Source organism: Halictus rubicundus, chromosome 10 (genome assembly GCF_050948215.1).
Source record: "Halictus rubicundus isolate RS-2024b chromosome 10, iyHalRubi1_principal, whole genome shotgun sequence".
NCBI lineage: Eukaryota > Metazoa > Arthropoda > Insecta > Hymenoptera > Halictidae > Halictus > Halictus rubicundus.
This window is the reverse complement of record NC_135158.1, coordinates 12,662,596-12,680,638: the sequence shown is the minus strand read 5'-3', so window position 1 is coordinate 12,680,638 and position 18,043 is coordinate 12,662,596. Positions and strand designations below refer to the sequence as shown.

Below are 18,043 nucleotides of genomic sequence, written 5' to 3'. Positions count from 1 at the left end.
CCGATGCAGTCTGCGCAAGGGATCACGAGTCAAAATATTGCAGAAAATTACAGATAACCGATTCTTTTCCGTATTTTGATCGTTTCAGCAGATCGTAATGACCTTGGCGCCTAGTTCACGTAACGAACAACGGTGCATAAGCGTTTTATGCACGACCTCTACCCTGCACGATGTTTCTTCATCTCTCCTTTTCTCCATCAGTCCATCCTTGTCTGTCTCGAGGGTGCACTATGCAATTGTGCAATAAAAATTGTCTGCATCAATTGCAAGAAACGGAAGCCACATAGAAATGTACTTCTTTGTTCAATCGTTTTTTTGGGTCGAAAGAAATATAACATACTTCGGACTTCAACAATGAATTCTGAATTTAACAGACTCGAAAAAGAAAAAACAAATTTGGTTTGGCTCATTTCTGCACGAAAATCCGCGATCCGTTGATTAAAAAAGAGAACCACTGAAATCTAGATATTCAAGCGTGCAGCAAAATCGTAATTGGAACGAGCTTGAAGTCAGCTATATATTTTTTTTGCTCCCGAAGATGCCCCGTTGACCCCGTTCAATGTATAGTCTTTATATTCTTTTCCTCGCGGTTTCATTTTTGTCCGAGTAGACATAATCTCGGTGGTTTCTAATTATGTGGTAAATTGTTTGCGAACTTCTCGTGCGAGCGATGCGAACGAAGAAACACAAGTCAGCTGTTCTTCCGGCGCTTAACGCGTGTCTCAACGCGAACAATTGATAAGTTATTTATAGTGGCGACCACACGATTCCCTGAATAAAAAGTGAATGACTTTTAATGAGCTCCGTGCGAAAACCATTGATTTACGAGCGGCGTGCCACGAGGATAGCCTCGGACGTCGCGAATACCTAATTCGGTGATGTCGCGAATTCATCTTCGTTGCCACAGAGTGTGTTGCGAGAGAGAACTAAATGCAACGTTTTAAACAATAGAAAAACAGAACGATGCGCACAGGTCTTTTCCAATGTACAATTCTGAAGTCGTGAAAATCTTGACATCCGTCCCTAAAGAATAAAACCGCAGTTAGAGTCGCATTTTTCCCATAAAATGCGCGTCGGTCACCGACGGGTGACGATCTAGGGTCGCCGAGCTAACACAACAGCCCTGTTTACGAAAATGCAGCGACTATCTATTTCACTTTCGCGATAACCCTATCACTTTTTCACTGTTTGTGTTGACGTCCCGTCGATCCGAAGAGTGGGGGACCGTGGAATAGAAATGACCGGTCAAACGCATTCGAGTCGCATGAAACCCGAAACACATCGAATTCGCGATACCGGTCGGTCGATTCATGCCTGTATACAATAACATGTATATATGTATACGTATAAGCGTACGTTGTATGACATACGCCGGGTAGCCGCGTACTTAGGTGTGTTCGCAGTCGGTTCCGGTCTGGTAGATGTGCCGGGTCTAGTTTTGCGAGCGAGTCTCGCGGGACGGGAGAAGAGACTATCGCCATAGTTAAGAGTCAGTAATTCTACTCCGGTCCGTAACATGACTACGCCTGGGACCTATTCCGACACGCAGAACACTGTCACCGTGATAGAACAGCGTGTCCAACTTCTACGTTGCTCGTTATCCGTCGAGCAGTTCACACCTTAAACGATCAAACAATTTTCTTTGTACGATTCGCCTCCAACGCCGACGGAAATCGCGAGCTCTTCTGTGAATCCGTCGCCGTCGGTCACCGGTGACCGACGCGGTGTTAACAGTTTATTGTCGTTCCTTGACCCCACAGTGATTTTTCGAGCCTTTCCGCATTGTTCTGCATCAATTTTCATTTCATTCCCGTCGGCTTTGTACTTTTATTGCGCTGCAAACCGCCAGTCTCGGAGGACCCTTTGTCTTCGGTCACCGGTGGTCGACAAGGGTTTCAATGGAGGGTTTACTCCACAGCCTCTTGACCCCACGGTAATTCTTGAAGACCCCTCTCTTGACAATTGTTCGTCAATCAGTATTTATTTTCCTGATCTTTTCACTTCTACCCCACTGTATATTATCAATTGCGACTGAAACTTTAACGGAGAGAGTTTGCTATAGCCTCTTGACTTCATAGCACTTTTTCAAGTCGATTTTGCATCAACTTGCACTAACACCAACCTACCATCTCTGGTGAAATATCCGGCTGAATTTTATCCCACCGTTATTGAAATTAGGAGTATAGGATCGATTCTAATGAATTCTAATGGCAACACGTGCCATTTGCTCGTAACGCCCGGCAACGTTCATTTCGGTGATTGTTTCGGTTCTGCTGTCGAATCGTGCATCGACGCACGTGATGTCGTTGCACCGTCGCGTCGCGTCGGCCAGACAGGTATATCTAGTTCTATTTACTCGGAAAAATATACCTGGGCTATCTACGCTAGCAAACAAGTCGGTCAACAGACTGAGTCAGCTCATTCTGTAACCAGTAGATAACATTTCATTGAAACCTATAAGACGGACTTAGCTCCCATCGCGCGCGTAAACCTTTCCACGTCATACTCTTTCTTCGACCCGCAAATATTTGCGAGTCGACGAGTCACTCGATTTTCGTGATCGTCAGCGAGTCTCACGTGGTCGGCCCTGTTCCCACGTTTCCGTTGACGAAATTTTTGGCAACCGCGCAGACTCCTGGTATTCATAGTTATTAAGTGGCCGGCGGTGAACCGTTCGACCGGCGCCAATTCCAGTTTCCTCGGTGCTTCGAGTCTGTTCTGAGCCCCGTTGTTCGAGTCCTGATGATCGATGAATATCTGTTCGATCCGTGAAGATCATTCTTTCGACGTTGTACAAGTGCGAAGGAGTAACGCTGTTTTCTGTTGTAGGTGTTATTTTTGTCTCGAGTTGAAAATAAATGTGCCAGTGCTTCCGTTCTTAACGCATTACCTACCAGTGTTTATCGCATCATTTGTTAAAAGTCCGTGAACGGTGGCCAAACACTTTTTAGTGGATTCTTCAACAGTAATTTCAATTGTGAACTAACTGTTCAGCCCCAGTGACATCGTCTAAGAATTCTCAGACTGTAATGTAAAGGAACGTTTCCAAGCTTCCTATGCAGTACAGCTACTGAAAATCCTATTAAACCAGTTTATAAACGAGAAACAGTGAATTAGTATTTTTCGAATCCCTGGTAGAGTCCAATTTCGAAATTTGTTCGTAGATCAAGCGCTGTTTCTTTTTGTACGAAACGAAAAACCGAACGAAATGATAAAAGAGTGCAGATGGATTAACAAGACAATTATCTTGTGTTTTCCAGGTCTAAATGTGTTCCATAGCGATGCCCGCCGAGCTGCTTCTGGGGCATAGTCCGCCAGTGTACAGCTCGTTGCTGTACAGCCCTTTAGTAGTGACGGCGCCGTCGATTACCAGCAGGTCGGTGCCACCTAGGATAAGACCCTGTCTGTCGTCTGGTTCCCTGGCGATAAACAATCTGCGCAACAGCAACGATGGCCACAACAAACAGAAGAAGAGGGTGGTCTTCGCCGACGACCGTGGTCGTCCTCTTACTCAGGTAAAACTCACACACACGATCATTCAATCACCTAGCAATCATTGTCACAGCATCTTAACGATCGTCGAAATTCAATGCTGGACTTACTTATGCAAAATCGAAATTGTTAGTACTTCAATTCTTCTAGTCTTCCCAATACTTTCAACTTCGTCTACTCCATTCAACGACAGTCAATTAATTCTGCACAGTTATGGCTTGACCCGTACCTTGCGCTGAAAGTACACAATTTTCATTTCGCATAAAGCCTCTCCAGAATCTCGAAACGCACTGTCACATAGTCCTCTCAGTCCTCGCGAATGCTTGAAAATCGCCGGTCTCTGGTTTAGGTCCGCGTGATGTCGGAGCCAAGCAACGTGCCGCCATTATGGAGCACGGCGTACCTGGCCGGCCTAACAGGTAGGCTGCTGCACTCGAAGATAGACAGCGAGGAGCAGCCGGAGATAGCATCGCCGTGGCAGGTGACATTCCCTCAGCCGGCCAGCGACTACCTCGCGTTTCGGCGAAAACTGGACCAGGGGAACGTCAGCTTGGAGAACGTGATCGTCAGAGAGTCGGAGCAGTGTCTAGTGGGCACTGTCAAAGTGAGGAACCTGGCGTACGACAAGGAGGTCGTTGTAAGGGCGAGCAACGACTCCTGGAAGACGCACGAGGACGTTTACTGCACCTACGTCGAGCAACCGGGTTCCCCGGCACTGATCCTCTACGACACCTTCCGGTTTCGACTCACGCTGCCGCTGAAATCGAACGTCGTCGAGTTCTGCGTGAGATACCGCACCGACGGCAAAGAGTTCTGGGACAACAACGAGGGAAAGAACTTTATCGTTCGCAAGAAACTGGAGGTGTGTAACGACGACGGGGAGAACCGTTCTATCGACGTACCGACCCTCAAACTTCTTGGAGAGGTTCTCAAAGGCCCCAGGTTGCCCCGAAGGCTAGCTTCGCTAGGCGTCTGAGGACTTCGACGAAGTTAGGTGGATGGTTGATGTTCCGAAACAGTTAGTTGCCCACTTGTAAACATCTTATAAGATAGTTGCATACTGCGAAACCCTTAAATTCTACTCACGAATGAATGCTCTGGGAAATGTTTGTGACAGAAAGGGTTCGATACCACCTTGCCGCGCGCCCTCGTTATTCGTGTACGGTAATGTCTCGGTATAATACAAAATACTATGATTTTGTTATCAATAAAATCTAAAATCCGGACATCTCGAGTATGTAGACGCGTTTGTGCATCGAATAACGAGGGCGTTGCACAGTGGGCTAAATGGCGAATCTAGCTGGGAACTAAATCCAAAATTCTGGCAAGCTTTACTTAATTGTCAATTTGTTTACATTCCCAAATGCCTATAAATATCTGAACGAAACGCCATTCGCCTGTGAAAATATTTTGAATCGGGTAGAATCGTAGATCCCTAGGAATTGAAATGAACATAAAAATCTGTGTCTGACGAGTAGGATTTTTTTCCAGCTAGACCGGCCGTTCGGCCCGTTGTGCGTCGGCGCCTAGGTGCGCGCATCGGAAGCGTTCTTCAGGTTCGACTATGGTTTCTGTTGCAGCCTCGAGCCCCGCCGAAGCGATACGACATCCTGACGACGAAGTGCGACGGTTTCCCGAGCAACGGTATGCGCGAGAACAGCATACCGCGTATCACGGACGCGACCAGGGCGAACGTTCGCACGTGGAGCGAGTTCGCGTCGTGGCAGCACCTGGCGAACGACGCGCCGTACTGGTGAACCGCGAGGAGTCCCCGTGAAACGATGTACGAAGTCGTACGAATTCTTCCAATTTACTTGGTTAATTGTCGAGGCGTAGATCACGCGGGACGAGGCGTCGCGACGCCTTGCGGCACACGAGGGACACGGTGGTCGTATGAAACGTGCGTCGTCGGGAACCGCCGCCGGGAACAGAGGAGAGGAGAGGGGAGTGTCGACGAGGGAACGGAAGAAGCGATACGGACAAGACCGCCGAGCTGAAATTAGAGGGACTTTATTGCACTCACACACACATACATACATACATGCATACATCGGAACATACGTACATACACCGTTCGGTTCTTTATACACACGGACAGACAAGAAGAAGCCAAGAAGAGACGCTCTCGCGCAGCACGGATCATGGAAAAGAGACGCGATCGGAGCTCGAAGGCGCGGCGCGGATCGGAGAGGAGGCACTGGTCGCGTTACTTCTATGGTAAGTTGATCTTGCCCGGCATACCGCAGACATACTATAGCCAGAACGATGTTTCACGTTGTTGCGCGATGGGCCATCTCGGGGAAAATACCTGCGAGACCATACGCTCCCGAAAGATATGATTCATTCTATTCGCTCCATTTTTCTTTTTTGCTCGAAGTGCATTAGAAAAATTGTCGATGGTCAATCTGTTGTAACTTCGTGATAAAAAATTATATATTATAAGTATAGAGTAGTATAGACAACGGTATAGATAAGTACAGATAAAGCCCCCCAAAATTTGTTCCACGTTGCAACATTGTAACGCACAGTAACCAGAGATGCAAATTTTCTCCGGCTAGCCTGTTCGCTGTAGCGAAACTTCACGCATTCCGCGTACCGGTTTGCTTCGCCTTTTCGATCTTCAAACGCTCCATCGTCGCCGATCCGATTTTCCCGTACCGTATACCTTCCTGTCGCTGCTTTCTAGGACAGCAACTGGCAGCAGCGACGAGTTAATTCGTCTTGCGTGTTCAACTTCGCTTAACTCACAGTTTTCTTGTTTGCTCTGCTCGATCGGAGAGGTTGCTTCGGTTTGTAGAAAGCCATCGTCTCTCAATATCCGTAAAATGTCCTAATGGAATATGACTATTCTGGGATACTTACAGAAGTAGAAAAGTCATGCTAACAATAGCATTATGTTTATTGCAAGCCATTAATTTTATTCGAATTGGCGTTACCGGGTTAACAAACGTTCACGTTACTAGTCTTTCACCTGGCCAAATAGGGATTCTGAGCCCCAAGGCTCCCTAGTTATTACAGTTGTTCGACATGTGTATCCTTTACCTCATTTCCGTTCCATAGAGATCATAATTTTGATAACAATTTATCCTTGGCACGTCGCCATTCGAGACACGAGTCAAAAATATCGAGAGAATGCATCCAGAGAAGAATAGTTATGAAATAACGAGTGAAATTGTTGAGGAAAGAAATGAATTTGTGTGTGCTTGCTATACAATTTTTATTTTGCATAGAGATCTGCAGTCTAATATTGATCAGATTGTATACCTAGATACGAGTTAGGTGTTTTGTGTGTGTGGTCTTCTAACAAGATTCATTTATTTCTACATGACTTTTTAATTAGACCGTGGTTACTTTTACCCGATTTTTTGGGCAATGATGCAATTCACCCTCTCGATCGCAATAGAGGGTTGAGATTTCTCTCGAATTAAGTTTAACCCTTCGATCTGACTGCAGACTTTCGCGCCGATTGGTTTTCTAGCAAAATTTCGGGCACAGCGATTGCGCAAGGTAGAAATTCGCCTCGAAGAAATTTAGATGCGAGATGCGATCCTTTTTACGACGCTGTCCTCGGCTCTCCCGATGGTGGGACGAAGGACGAGCGAGCAAGGGAGGCCGTAGAGGCCTCGGCGAGTTCTCGAGGTTGCTAAATTCAATTTCGCGATTCCGGTCGCGTCGCGGTTTTTTCTCGTGCTCGCTTTCTTGATGGCTAGAAAGCCAAAAATCGCGACGAAATCTCGGGAGGAATCGGCGACGGCGTCTCGGACCCGGGTACCTTTTCTTGATGCCGAGTCTGCGAGCGAGCCGGCCTGTACTTTCTCTCTATAAATAACAATCTGCCGTGGCACCACGATAACAGCCACGACCGACGAGTCGTCTGACTCTAATCGTCTTAACTAAAGGTTGTTACCACGCGTGACAAGATAAACTCATTCCCTCCCCTTTCGTTCCTGCTCCCTCGCCACGTGGTACCATTTCTGGAAAGACTGGTTCAGATTCTCGAAAAATATAGTCAGCCTTTTGCCATCGGGGCCGATTTGTTCTGGATAAACCACTGCATCAAATGGTGCTTGAATTTTTCCAATATGTCCAATACGTTTTAAAAATTGAGCTGCTTGACGATCTTGAAAAAATGAGCTTAATTGAGCTTATTTATTCAGGTTTTATTTCGAAAGAAAATTTAATATTAAAGCAGCATTTGATGCAGTGATCTACGCGCATACATAAAAGACTTGCTGTATTGATTGATTACTGAGATACGGGCCAAGTTGGCCTAGAATTACGTCACGAGGTGTGTAAATTGTATAGAAGACTGTTGTTTCATTTCCCTGTAAGGAGATAATCCTCTAGAGATGTTCAAAATTCGTCTGTATCTTCCGATAGATCTTCTTCCTGTCCAGTTCCTCCCGATCCGAATCGCACGGTTATGACCGCGGCGACAATGTTAATTACACAGCGCTTAGATTATCAGATAAGTGGGATCGTTATCGTTTGTTTTCGAATCCGTCCATACGGACAGTTGGCCGAATAATTTGATGCAAATATGTACTCGGATTAAGAGATCAGGGGAATCGCGCGACAGTCGGTATTTTATAATAAAGAATGTTAGACGGCGAGCATTCGTCGATTTTTCTTGAGTCATAACTCGCTCGAGGCAGACCGTGTGATTTCATTAAGCCAATTATCTTCGATCAATAATAATCGTCGGGATTTGATAAGAGGATTTTAGACGCTTAGACGTTCGTCGTCGCGATAGTTCTCAGGTCACAGCTTGCTCGACGCTGACTGCGTGATTTTCTTAACTAGCCTCGATGAATAATGATCATTGGGATTTCGGTTCAAGTAGGAAGTGCCCAAGCGACTGTGAGACCACCTTTACGTTATAAATTCGTACCGACGAGACGCCAGTCGCCGACGGGTGCGAACGAACTTCTTTCAGGTCACGTGGACTCGATCGGAGATGTATTACTATCGAGGAACTTTCCACTGTTCGCTTGTAATAGTTTGACAAAATTTATTGCTCCATCTAGCGCTTGAACCAGCCCTCAATTTTCTGCTATTCAATTACCAATTCCTGGAGGCACGGCAATCTTCCCAGTCCGCAGTTTCATATACCGTTTCTCGAGAAGGGAGAACGGTAAACGAGTTTCTTCTAATTTTCAAACATACTCGTCGAAGAAAAAGTATTTCAATTTCAACGCGCTTCCTCGGTACAACACTAGAAGCATCCTTCGAGTCAACTAGCCTTGATTTTTCCGGATCGATATAGGCACAAATACATTAATTCGAATTCCAATGGGCTTTTACTCCACTGTTTACGTGTCGGTGAAACGCCTTCGTTAAATAATTTTCTAGTGAAGCACGTTCACGATCTTTAAGTACCGTAGACGTTACACAATCGTTGTTGAAAGCCTCGCCAAAATAATTCTCGTTTTATACGTACGTCAACATTAATAGAGCTCAAAGCATATTGGTTTAATGGCAAGGATACACTATTTCCGTACTGCGTCTATTCGAGTCACTAGAATGAGTAACTTTGTCTATTCAAAAAGTCGTCGCGGGATGGAAACGCTAATGCGAATTAACATGAACGTCTCGTGTCGCATTTAAAAAATTCACGAAGGACATAGAGGTGCACAGTCCGGCCTCCCATAAAATTTGAAATACAAATGAACAGATTGAATTCCGGCGATCGAAGAACCAGCGTACCGTTACCGAGAGGTAAATAATTGCAAATTGGGATGTTGAAATTGTCGTCGTCAGGACCCCTCCAGCAATCGTTAATTAAAGATCGCGCGTGCCGGAAGTGGCACGGTGCTCGTTCGCACGAACGCTCGATCCTTTTGACGGGGACGATGATTTCCGAGTGCCCCCGAGCACTTTGTAGATCGTTTTATAGGCGATTTCATGGTCGAAAGAATGAACTGGGCGGCCATCCTTGGCCGACTGCCAGAAAACACGACGGACATGAACGCGATACGCTTTTCCCGGCACGCGCGTGTATTCGCACAAAGTAGACCGAGCATTGAAAATACCTCGTCGATTCATGCTGCACGTAACCACGTGGTACGAGCCGACAGGGCGGACTTTGTCTAAACAAAACAGTGCCGGGACCCACGGTCCCACTTGGCTCCGACGTTCGTCCGGGAAATAAAAAGGAAAAAAAGAACGCTTGCGAAACGACCCTGTCCGCACGCATTAACCCACTTGGAGATATTGTTAAATCGGCTTAGTCGGTGGCGCCAATGCTTTTGCACCTGCTTAAAAGCTGCAACAGGTGACTCCGGGGATTGCTGTTGTGTCACCGTCGTCTTTGATTAACTTCCACGGCCGTTGTCGCGGCGCTTTTGCTGCTCGTTCGACTCATTCATTTCTCGTTTGTTCAACGCTAAACTACACCACCACCGACCACCTCAATATGACCGGTTCCAGGCTTTTTATTTCACAATTACCGAAATCATAAAGATGCTTTCGCGGGCAGTACAACACGAACGGCACAAAGTCCAAATAAATGCAGTCTCATTATTTTCACAAGGCAACATGTATCAGTTACTTTTATGGCTCGGTAGGTTTAGTGTGACTTTAACCTTTGTCGAGATTATTTTGCGGTACACGCAATTACCGAATCACGGAGATGACGAATTCGTTTTTGTTTACTTTGTGAACTTTTTCTGAACTTTTTCGGGACCAGATTAACGAAGGGAAGAAGGGGTATCGAAGATAGCGGAACGAATTAGCGTGAGCATTTGATAGCGTTCTGATGGACGGATCGACGCGTCGTAGGGTGAAATTGCTGAATACCGAGGCGCGCAGAAGGATCTATGGATTACGACTCGGAAGTGGCCGCGCCGCGATGCATATAGGGTACAATCGACGGTGTACAGTTGGCGCATACCGGTCGAGGCGTGGTTGTGAAAAGTGGCGTTGCAGGATCGTATATATCGCATCTCGCCGCGTTACAGTCGTGACATACCACGCCTCGGGAACATTGCAAAAACTTTAAGGCGTCTAGACGTGTGGGCTGACCGAGTAATCTCGCCACCAAACAGCCTGGAACTGGAACCCATGCAACGAAACCGCATAGTCTCCCGTTTATGCTCGAAACTCACCTGGAAATGCAATTTCGAAATTCCGTTCATCCGCAGCTCCGTGGAATTTTAATTGGTTGTATTCTCATCGAATTACCACAAATTGAGCTTGTCTCGATACTCATCTATTATGTACGTCGAACCGATGTGATAAAAAATAATTATATCGTCGCGCGATAAAAAAGAAACTCGAGTCTAATTACGTCATTGATAAGCACGAATATGTTTTGTCACGTAGACGTAATATGTATTCGCAGCGAATCAAGCGAAATTTCGGACGTGGTTCTATTCAGGAAACACGTGTCTCTATTGACATAATCTTCGGATCGACGAAATTAGCAGAGAATAAGTGTCAAGGAGAAACGATTCTGACTGAGGTCAAACGACGGCCATTAAGCGCCGAGACGAGTACCGGCCTTCACGCTGTTCAAACGGTTAAAAAACAATAAATTGCTGAGGAACAGAAGGCGAACAGTCGCAGAAATAAACTCTGCGCGATCGACAACGCGAGTGCAAAAAGAAAGTTGCAAAGAGGAAAATATTCTAACAATAGAGCTGTGCACGCTTATCGTTCCAAGTACTACAAAAACCGTGACAAAAAATCGCAGAACAATTTGTGAGGGGTCAGTGTGACGGTGAAACCTCCCTTTAAAAGGTCACGTTGAAATGGAACGATAAACAAATTTTCAGACTCTGCACGGTCGATTAAATTTGCACAATTTTAGAAGGAATAAAGGCAACTTCACCCCCTCACTAAATAAAAAAGAGAAAACTGAGTTCAGGGCCGTGAAAGTAGAAAGTTCGCCCTTTAAAGTGCGCTGAGGTAGAATATTGTACGATTTTTTTACACGAAGTTGCAGTAGTTCAAAGATCGAGAATGCTTCGGTGCTAATTCAGTGTTGGCCTTAGTCTATTTGTTCTTCGATATTGCCAATGCCCTGAATATTTTTGCGACAGCTTCGGATAGTAGATATTGCGCTCTGTTTAATTAAGGGGAGTTTGTTAATTGGCTTTTCGTATGTTTCAGACAGCAACGCGCAGAAACCCGACTCCGCCCAACGCATTCCGCGGCCTCTTGACGCGCAGAGCGCATCATCGACGATCATCGGAGACGTTTCCCGTCATCGAAGCTTCCCCTAACTGCTGACACGGAGACCGCCATGCGACTTCTTTTTCGATCGTCGTCTTGTTCCTCCTCCTCTTCCACTTTCCTGGAACTTGGCCTTCCGAAGCCGAGGACGTCCGTCAAGATAAGTTCTCCACCTTCGAGCTGACCAAATCTCGCTGATCTCGTCCGTTCCTCTTTCTCTGACCAAACTCTCTGTCCTCGCTCCTCTCTTTCTCTCTCTCTATCTCTCTCTTCAATCCACCTCTCTCTCTTTCTTTCACTCTCCACTTGTCTGCTTCTTTCCTCGATTTTCAATGTCGTACGAAGTTGAATATTTTGCTTGAGTATTCTTCTATCTTTTTTTCTCTCAAAATGGGTTTCTCTTGGGTAGGGTGGGTAACGGGGTTGTCGCTCACTAATAAGCTGCAGAACAATTAACACGCGGAAGTTTCATTGCGAGAGTGCAGTTTTGTCGGCGCTAAGTCTGTTTTCTTTTTTTTTTTATACTAATGCAACGAATGAGATTAGCTCGCTAGAAGATTAGAGGGAGAGAGAGAGAGAAAAAAAGAGTGTTGCTTATTTCGTCGAGTGAAGCTTCCGTGTCCAATGATTAGACTGCGGATCTGTACGCAAAATTGTCTCGATTGCAAGAAGCAGAAGACACGGTAAAATTTCTTTAAAGTGGTAGATAAATTAAAAGAGTTTAAGAACGTCGTCGTATTTTATTCGCGTATATTAAATATTGCATCAAATCCGCAGTCTACCGATGATTGTTCTGCGCCGGTGACACGATGAAAATCAACCTGAAGACATTGCAACGCGGAGACGAGCGGTTTCGAGTAGAATCGCTCGTCGTCCTGGGGTCTACGATTCTGCGAGAATGACGGGCGTATATTTTTGTTACTCGATTGAACGCGACCGCCCGTCACAGAGGGCTGCGAATACGTCTTTAGCGAACTATACAGCACTACAGGGCTGTCCTAGTCGTGGGAACATTTGCTGATTCTTGTTTCTGCCACCCTTGCCCGTGGACTTACGTTTCATACATCTGCAATTTATTCTGTGTTAATCCTTGCCACTGATAGATGTTAATTAACCCCTTGCATTACGATTTCCTTCGTATCCGCGATCAAGAGAAAATTTTTATTGTTCATGTTCCTGTATGTTTGCTAATGATGAACAGTAAACCGTACCACTGCCGCTCAAATGACTGGTTTCACAATTTTTATTTGACGCTAGGTTTACGCGTCAGAATAATGATATTTTTAATTTACGATTGTTGAGATTATAAAGATGCACAACAAATTCATTTCTTTGTGTATATATTATTTTAAAGAAACGGCTAAAAATTTGGATAGATGCATTCTTGTTATTTTTTTTTGAAGTAATGTAAAATAGGAACTTTCAGTGCTTCGTAAACCTACTGTTAATGATCTTACCATTTTTACAAGGCAGCCAGTCAGTTTTCGTGCTGAGTACGTTTAGCGAGTACGTATTGCAAGGGGTTAATTTTATTCGTTTGTGATATTAGAAACACAGTGAGACAGTGGAACACAGTTTTCAAGGACTGAGACACGCCAAGCCCTTGGAATCTCGGCTTTCGATTGTTAATGTTTTTACAATTGCGCGAAGGTAGCATTGTACAAATAGAAATAGTGCCTTCTTCAAAAGACTGTGACCCGGGGAAGATTGTTTACTATAAACTGTGTACCAGTAACTAGAGGATCAAACGATCGACATTAAAGAACGATTAGTTTGACACTAGGCTTACGGAGCATTAAAACTGAATTACATCGCGTTACTTCATAAATATAACAGAAATGTATCTATCCAGATTTTTAGTTATTTTTCCTCGCAGATTTCCCCGGAATCTCAATGATTGTAAATTAGGAAATGCAGAGCCGTAAACCTAGTGTTAAAAAGCGATTAGTTTATACTTGCACAGTCCACTAAATTGAGGGTTGACGAGTGACTCGTAGCCTCGTTGGATACACGAGGGCTGGGAGACTCATTCGGGGGTTGAGATTGAACAGCAAAGGGCCCACTAATGGACAGCACTGGTCCAAGTGCACTAAAAATTCAAGAAAGGATTCGTTCGGGCCAGATTAAGCGTCGTACAATATACAGGCTGCCTGAAAAGCTGTCCACCTTCCGGACACCACTTTTGAGCCAACCTGTACGCTTATTCGGAACGAATCTGTTTCACCATATGGTATGTGCGCGTATAAGGAATGTATGCATGTATGAACGTAAGAACGAGTATGTGCGTGTGTGCGTGAGTGGTGCGTGCACGCAGTAACAAGACGGCTGACGACGACAACGAAATTCGGTCTACTCTCTTTTGCTTTCTTCGCTATTGTTTCCGAGAAGAACCGCAACAAGCGAGAGCCACCGCTGCTATTATCGCATGACGGAATGCATGCTCGGCACGTATGGACACGCTGTACGACTGAACCGTACGAGAACGGACTATAGGGCTGTAAACTCCGGAATCGCCTCGAATGTTTCCAACTTGTTTAACTCTTGGACAGCGGACCATTAACAGAACTGTATAATTGATAATTTTCAGAACTATTCGCTGTTCTATTTATCAATTTTTAAAATGTAGATATTAGATATTTCTTGCACGACTTTCTGTCGTTTGTAGTTCTAATTTTAATCAAATGACGATTCTCATATTCTGGGTCGAAATAGACCTAGGCTCCGCCGTCCGAGAGTTAACTCCCTTAAAGTCCACCGGTTCGTTCTTCATTTACCAGCTCGGGGTCTTTCAGTCGTTTGCCTCGAGGATGCGTTACGCGCAAAGGAAACAGAACCTTTTTTTACTCGGGTTTCCTCCAGTGTGAATTTTATCAAGTTAGAACAAGTTACCAAGAATCAAGGATTCGAACATACTCTAGAGCCGAGAGGAGATTACTTTGATACCGTTCGCAATAGTGTAACACACCCTCGAGCCATTAACAATAAGTGGAAGAACGTTCAAGGGGGCTCAAGCTGGTAAATGAAAAATGAAGCACACACTGTCGCACAGAAGCTTGCGAGGGGAAAAACAACTGTTTAACTTTAATTTTAATCAATTTTTGTAGAGGTTCCCTAATGCTAAAATATTAGCTGCAGTTGCTTGATCGTTTCAGAGACATACGTTAGGTCAGTGCAAAAGTGCAAAAGTGAATCGGGCACAAACTTTTGCATTGACCTGATACAATGAAAATGTACTGTGAGTGTATTTTAGATACATTATGGACCTCTGCACGCTATTATCACGTCAAGGGCTTGCTAAACTCGAATCGAATGACTGTACAAATAGTTGGAAACATTCATTATGGCGGAAGATTATAAACTTCGAGTTCTCCACAGGAACGTGGACGCACAGATACTCAGAGAACGAGATTTTCTTTGCAGGGACGTTTTCCCGGATATGGATCCCGAGGGAAGGGCTTTTCGAGGTTGACGACCACCCTTAGCCGTGAAGATGTGGCTTAGGAAAACGGGGTTTCGTTCGCTTTCGAGGATCACTGACCTTCTTGGAATTCGGGCCTGGACCCTCGACTGTTTACCGAACAAGACTCCGTCGTCCACGATCATCTAGAGAATTTTTCTCGACCTCCATCCGGTCCCGGTTCGTCCAATCAAACAGTTCTTTGAATCGTCGACTGCGATTAGTATTGTCCCGAACCGGACGCTGTCTATCTTGGCCTAGGGACCTTCTAGAGACCAGCAGACAGTCTTGAATCAACGCGCGTCAACGTTCTCGGATTTTTATATTATTTTTTGAACTCTCCAAACTCGTTTGAACAGAGCGCGCACTCGTTCTCGACTCCGAACGTCGTTGTAATCCTCCTCGTCGTTGTACACCGAGGTCACCTGGCTCTTCAGGAGCCGGTCGCTTCACGACGTATTCTTGTACTCGTACTTAAGCCTCGTGGCCCAGAGAAACAGATTTATCCCGCAAACGGTATTCCGATATATCGAGCTCCGAAGCGACGGTTCCTCCAGAGTTAGGCGACCCTTTCTGTGGAATTTTCAGTTGTCCCGTTCACTACGGACGGCTTAGGGCTTAGGACTCTCCTGTGACGCAATCGTGCAGTGCTTCCTGTTAATACTTCATTTACCGACAACGGTCTGTCGACAATAGTCCTTTCGAAATCGATGAGCGAAACAGTCGAGCTTTTCTTAACACGGTAAACGCTGTCAATTGAAATTTATGCATTATAAGAAAATATTTTGCGTTTAGATTGAAATGAAACGAGACAAAATTAGCCCCGCGCGTTTAACGTGTTAATGAATCATCCATAAACGACAGCAATTTCTTTTAAATACCGTCATTAGGCATTTCTATTGATAGGCTTTCGGTAGACAAAGTGTTAAGAATTCGCCGACTATCGTTTGTACTTAATATACACGATCGCATACTCGTGTGTATACACATATGTACATTTCTCTCTCTCTGTCTCTCTTTCTCTCACTCTCTCTGCTTTTTGCTAACAGATCTCCAGCGAACTGGCTGCCAGTGTGTATCGAGTATGATAAAAATGGTCTTTTTAAATTCTCGAAAATGTTTTTATTTGTTTCTTTTTCTTTTTTACGCCAACGACGCTCTCGAATGTTTTAGACTCGCTGATTCACGGCCACCGATAAGACTATGAGATTTGATTTCTTCTTCGATCTACCAGTTTCTGGAACGTAGGCTCTTCTCGGCGACGCATCTTGCGCTCGATCATTCTCGATCATTCCAGACGCGTTTCCACACGCGTGATCGATCGGTTTCAAACCACGGAAGAACGTCTCGAACGACTCAACTTCACGGAAACGGAACGAACGACACGATTTCGACGGGTGTTTGTACTCCACGGACATGGGATTTTTCGAATTTGACTTGTTGACAACACGTTGACTGCCATGCTGCCGAAATGCGGGCGGTAGAAGTCTCTGTTCACTTTTATATAGGTCGGATCAAAAGTAGTGTCCCTGTTCATTTTTCAAATTTACCGTCGGTGTAGAATGTTCAATTAGCGGTGAACATTGATTACGTGCTCGCCATGCTGTTACGATTAGACTTAATAATTACTATTTTGTCTGACCAGTCCCCCTATTGTCGTCACTACAATTTTTCGATGCTGTGATAAAAATAATTTTAGAAGAAGAACAGTTCAATCTTAGAATTTTAATTTTCCGGAGACTTTCCTAGCAGTCAACGTGTTTATGTTTCGCTACAAGGGATTACCTGAAGGATTATCTTTCAACGATCCTAATCCTAATCGTTCGACGACCTAATCGAACGATCCTCCCACGTAGAAAACAGTAGAATATCTCTCTGTGTGTGTGTGTGTGCATGTGGGGTCCGACTAACGAACAGAGTGATATCTAGTTGAGAAAGAATAATTTATATCGAACGCGAGATTGAATTCGAGGACACCCAGTATCGAACGAACGCGATATAATATATAGAATAATGTATATGTATATATATATATTAAAAAGCAGTAACAGACAAAGCGAAGAACGAGTCTCCTCCGAGAAGCCAGGCTTCGTCCTGGCTGGAAGGTCCTCGTGCAGGGCTGCCACCTTTTCGCGCGGACGTACTAGTAAATGCTAGCTGGAATGAACAATAGTATTCTACAGACGGTAAACAGAGCTGATTAAATCGTTCGGCGCGAGGCCGTTGGGCAGAAAGAAAAGGTGGCAGAGAACCCTAAGTACTACGACACCAAGAAATAATTAAGCCTTGTTCCCACTCGAGAGCGACGTAGCCAAAGTGCCTCTCAATAAATCCTGTAAAGAAGTAAGAAACCGTCTTCGACTGTGTACATAGAGAAAACTGGTGTGTAGCCCGGGAACACGCGAGTCAAACAGAGCCTTGTTGATAATATTCCTATTTTTTAACCGTGTAATTTATATTTATCATTCTGATTTGTTCAGAGGCATAGTCATTTTCTGAAAGGATCTCTCCTCGCCAGCCTTTTTGCTCGGCGTGGAGGCTGCATGTGTATTTTACGCGCTCCGATGTAAGTTATTTATTCGCGGTCGATTGTGTCTATATATATATATATATATATATATGTGTAGTGTGCTGAGTTTTTTTTTTTTCGTGAATCGCGTCTGTGTGAATCTGCGAGAGAGAGACGTCGCTCGATGTTCCTTGTGTATGCGAGAGATGCGTGGTGTTGTAGCGACACGGGAGGGGCTCTGCGAACGCTGTCGACAGAGCCGATGAACAAGCGTCTCGTAGTGGGAAAACGGCTTAACGATTTGAAACGCGCGGATGACTCGTCACCGAATCATCCGATCCAACTATGCGTACTGTTAAACGAAACACGACGCTGACCCGATCGGTGGAATCGGTACAATAACACCCACG

At 45.0% G+C, this 18,043-nt stretch overlaps 1 protein-coding gene across 3 annotated transcripts in view; it reads left to right on the top strand.

The window, feature by feature from the left end:
- Window positions 1-18,043, top strand: part of Gbs-70e (Glycogen binding subunit 70E) — a 128,653-nt gene that overhangs the window by 14,210 nt on the left and 96,400 nt on the right. Inside the window, exons 2-5 of one of the 3 annotated variants that reach the window (XM_076795049.1) lie at window positions 3,261-3,515; window positions 3,842-4,354; window positions 5,073-5,709; window positions 11,605-14,832. In XM_076795049.1, coding sequence (XP_076651164.1) covers window positions 3,267-3,515; window positions 3,842-4,354; window positions 5,073-5,249 — 939 coding nt within the window. In that variant the 5' untranslated portion in view covers window positions 3,261-3,266 and the 3' untranslated portion in view covers window positions 5,250-5,709; window positions 11,605-14,832. Of the gene's footprint in view, window positions 1-3,260; window positions 3,516-3,841; window positions 4,355-5,072; window positions 5,710-11,604; window positions 17,150-18,043 lie in introns of those variants that run through there. The other 2 variants (XM_076795050.1, XM_076795048.1) reach the window with 2 other exon arrangements.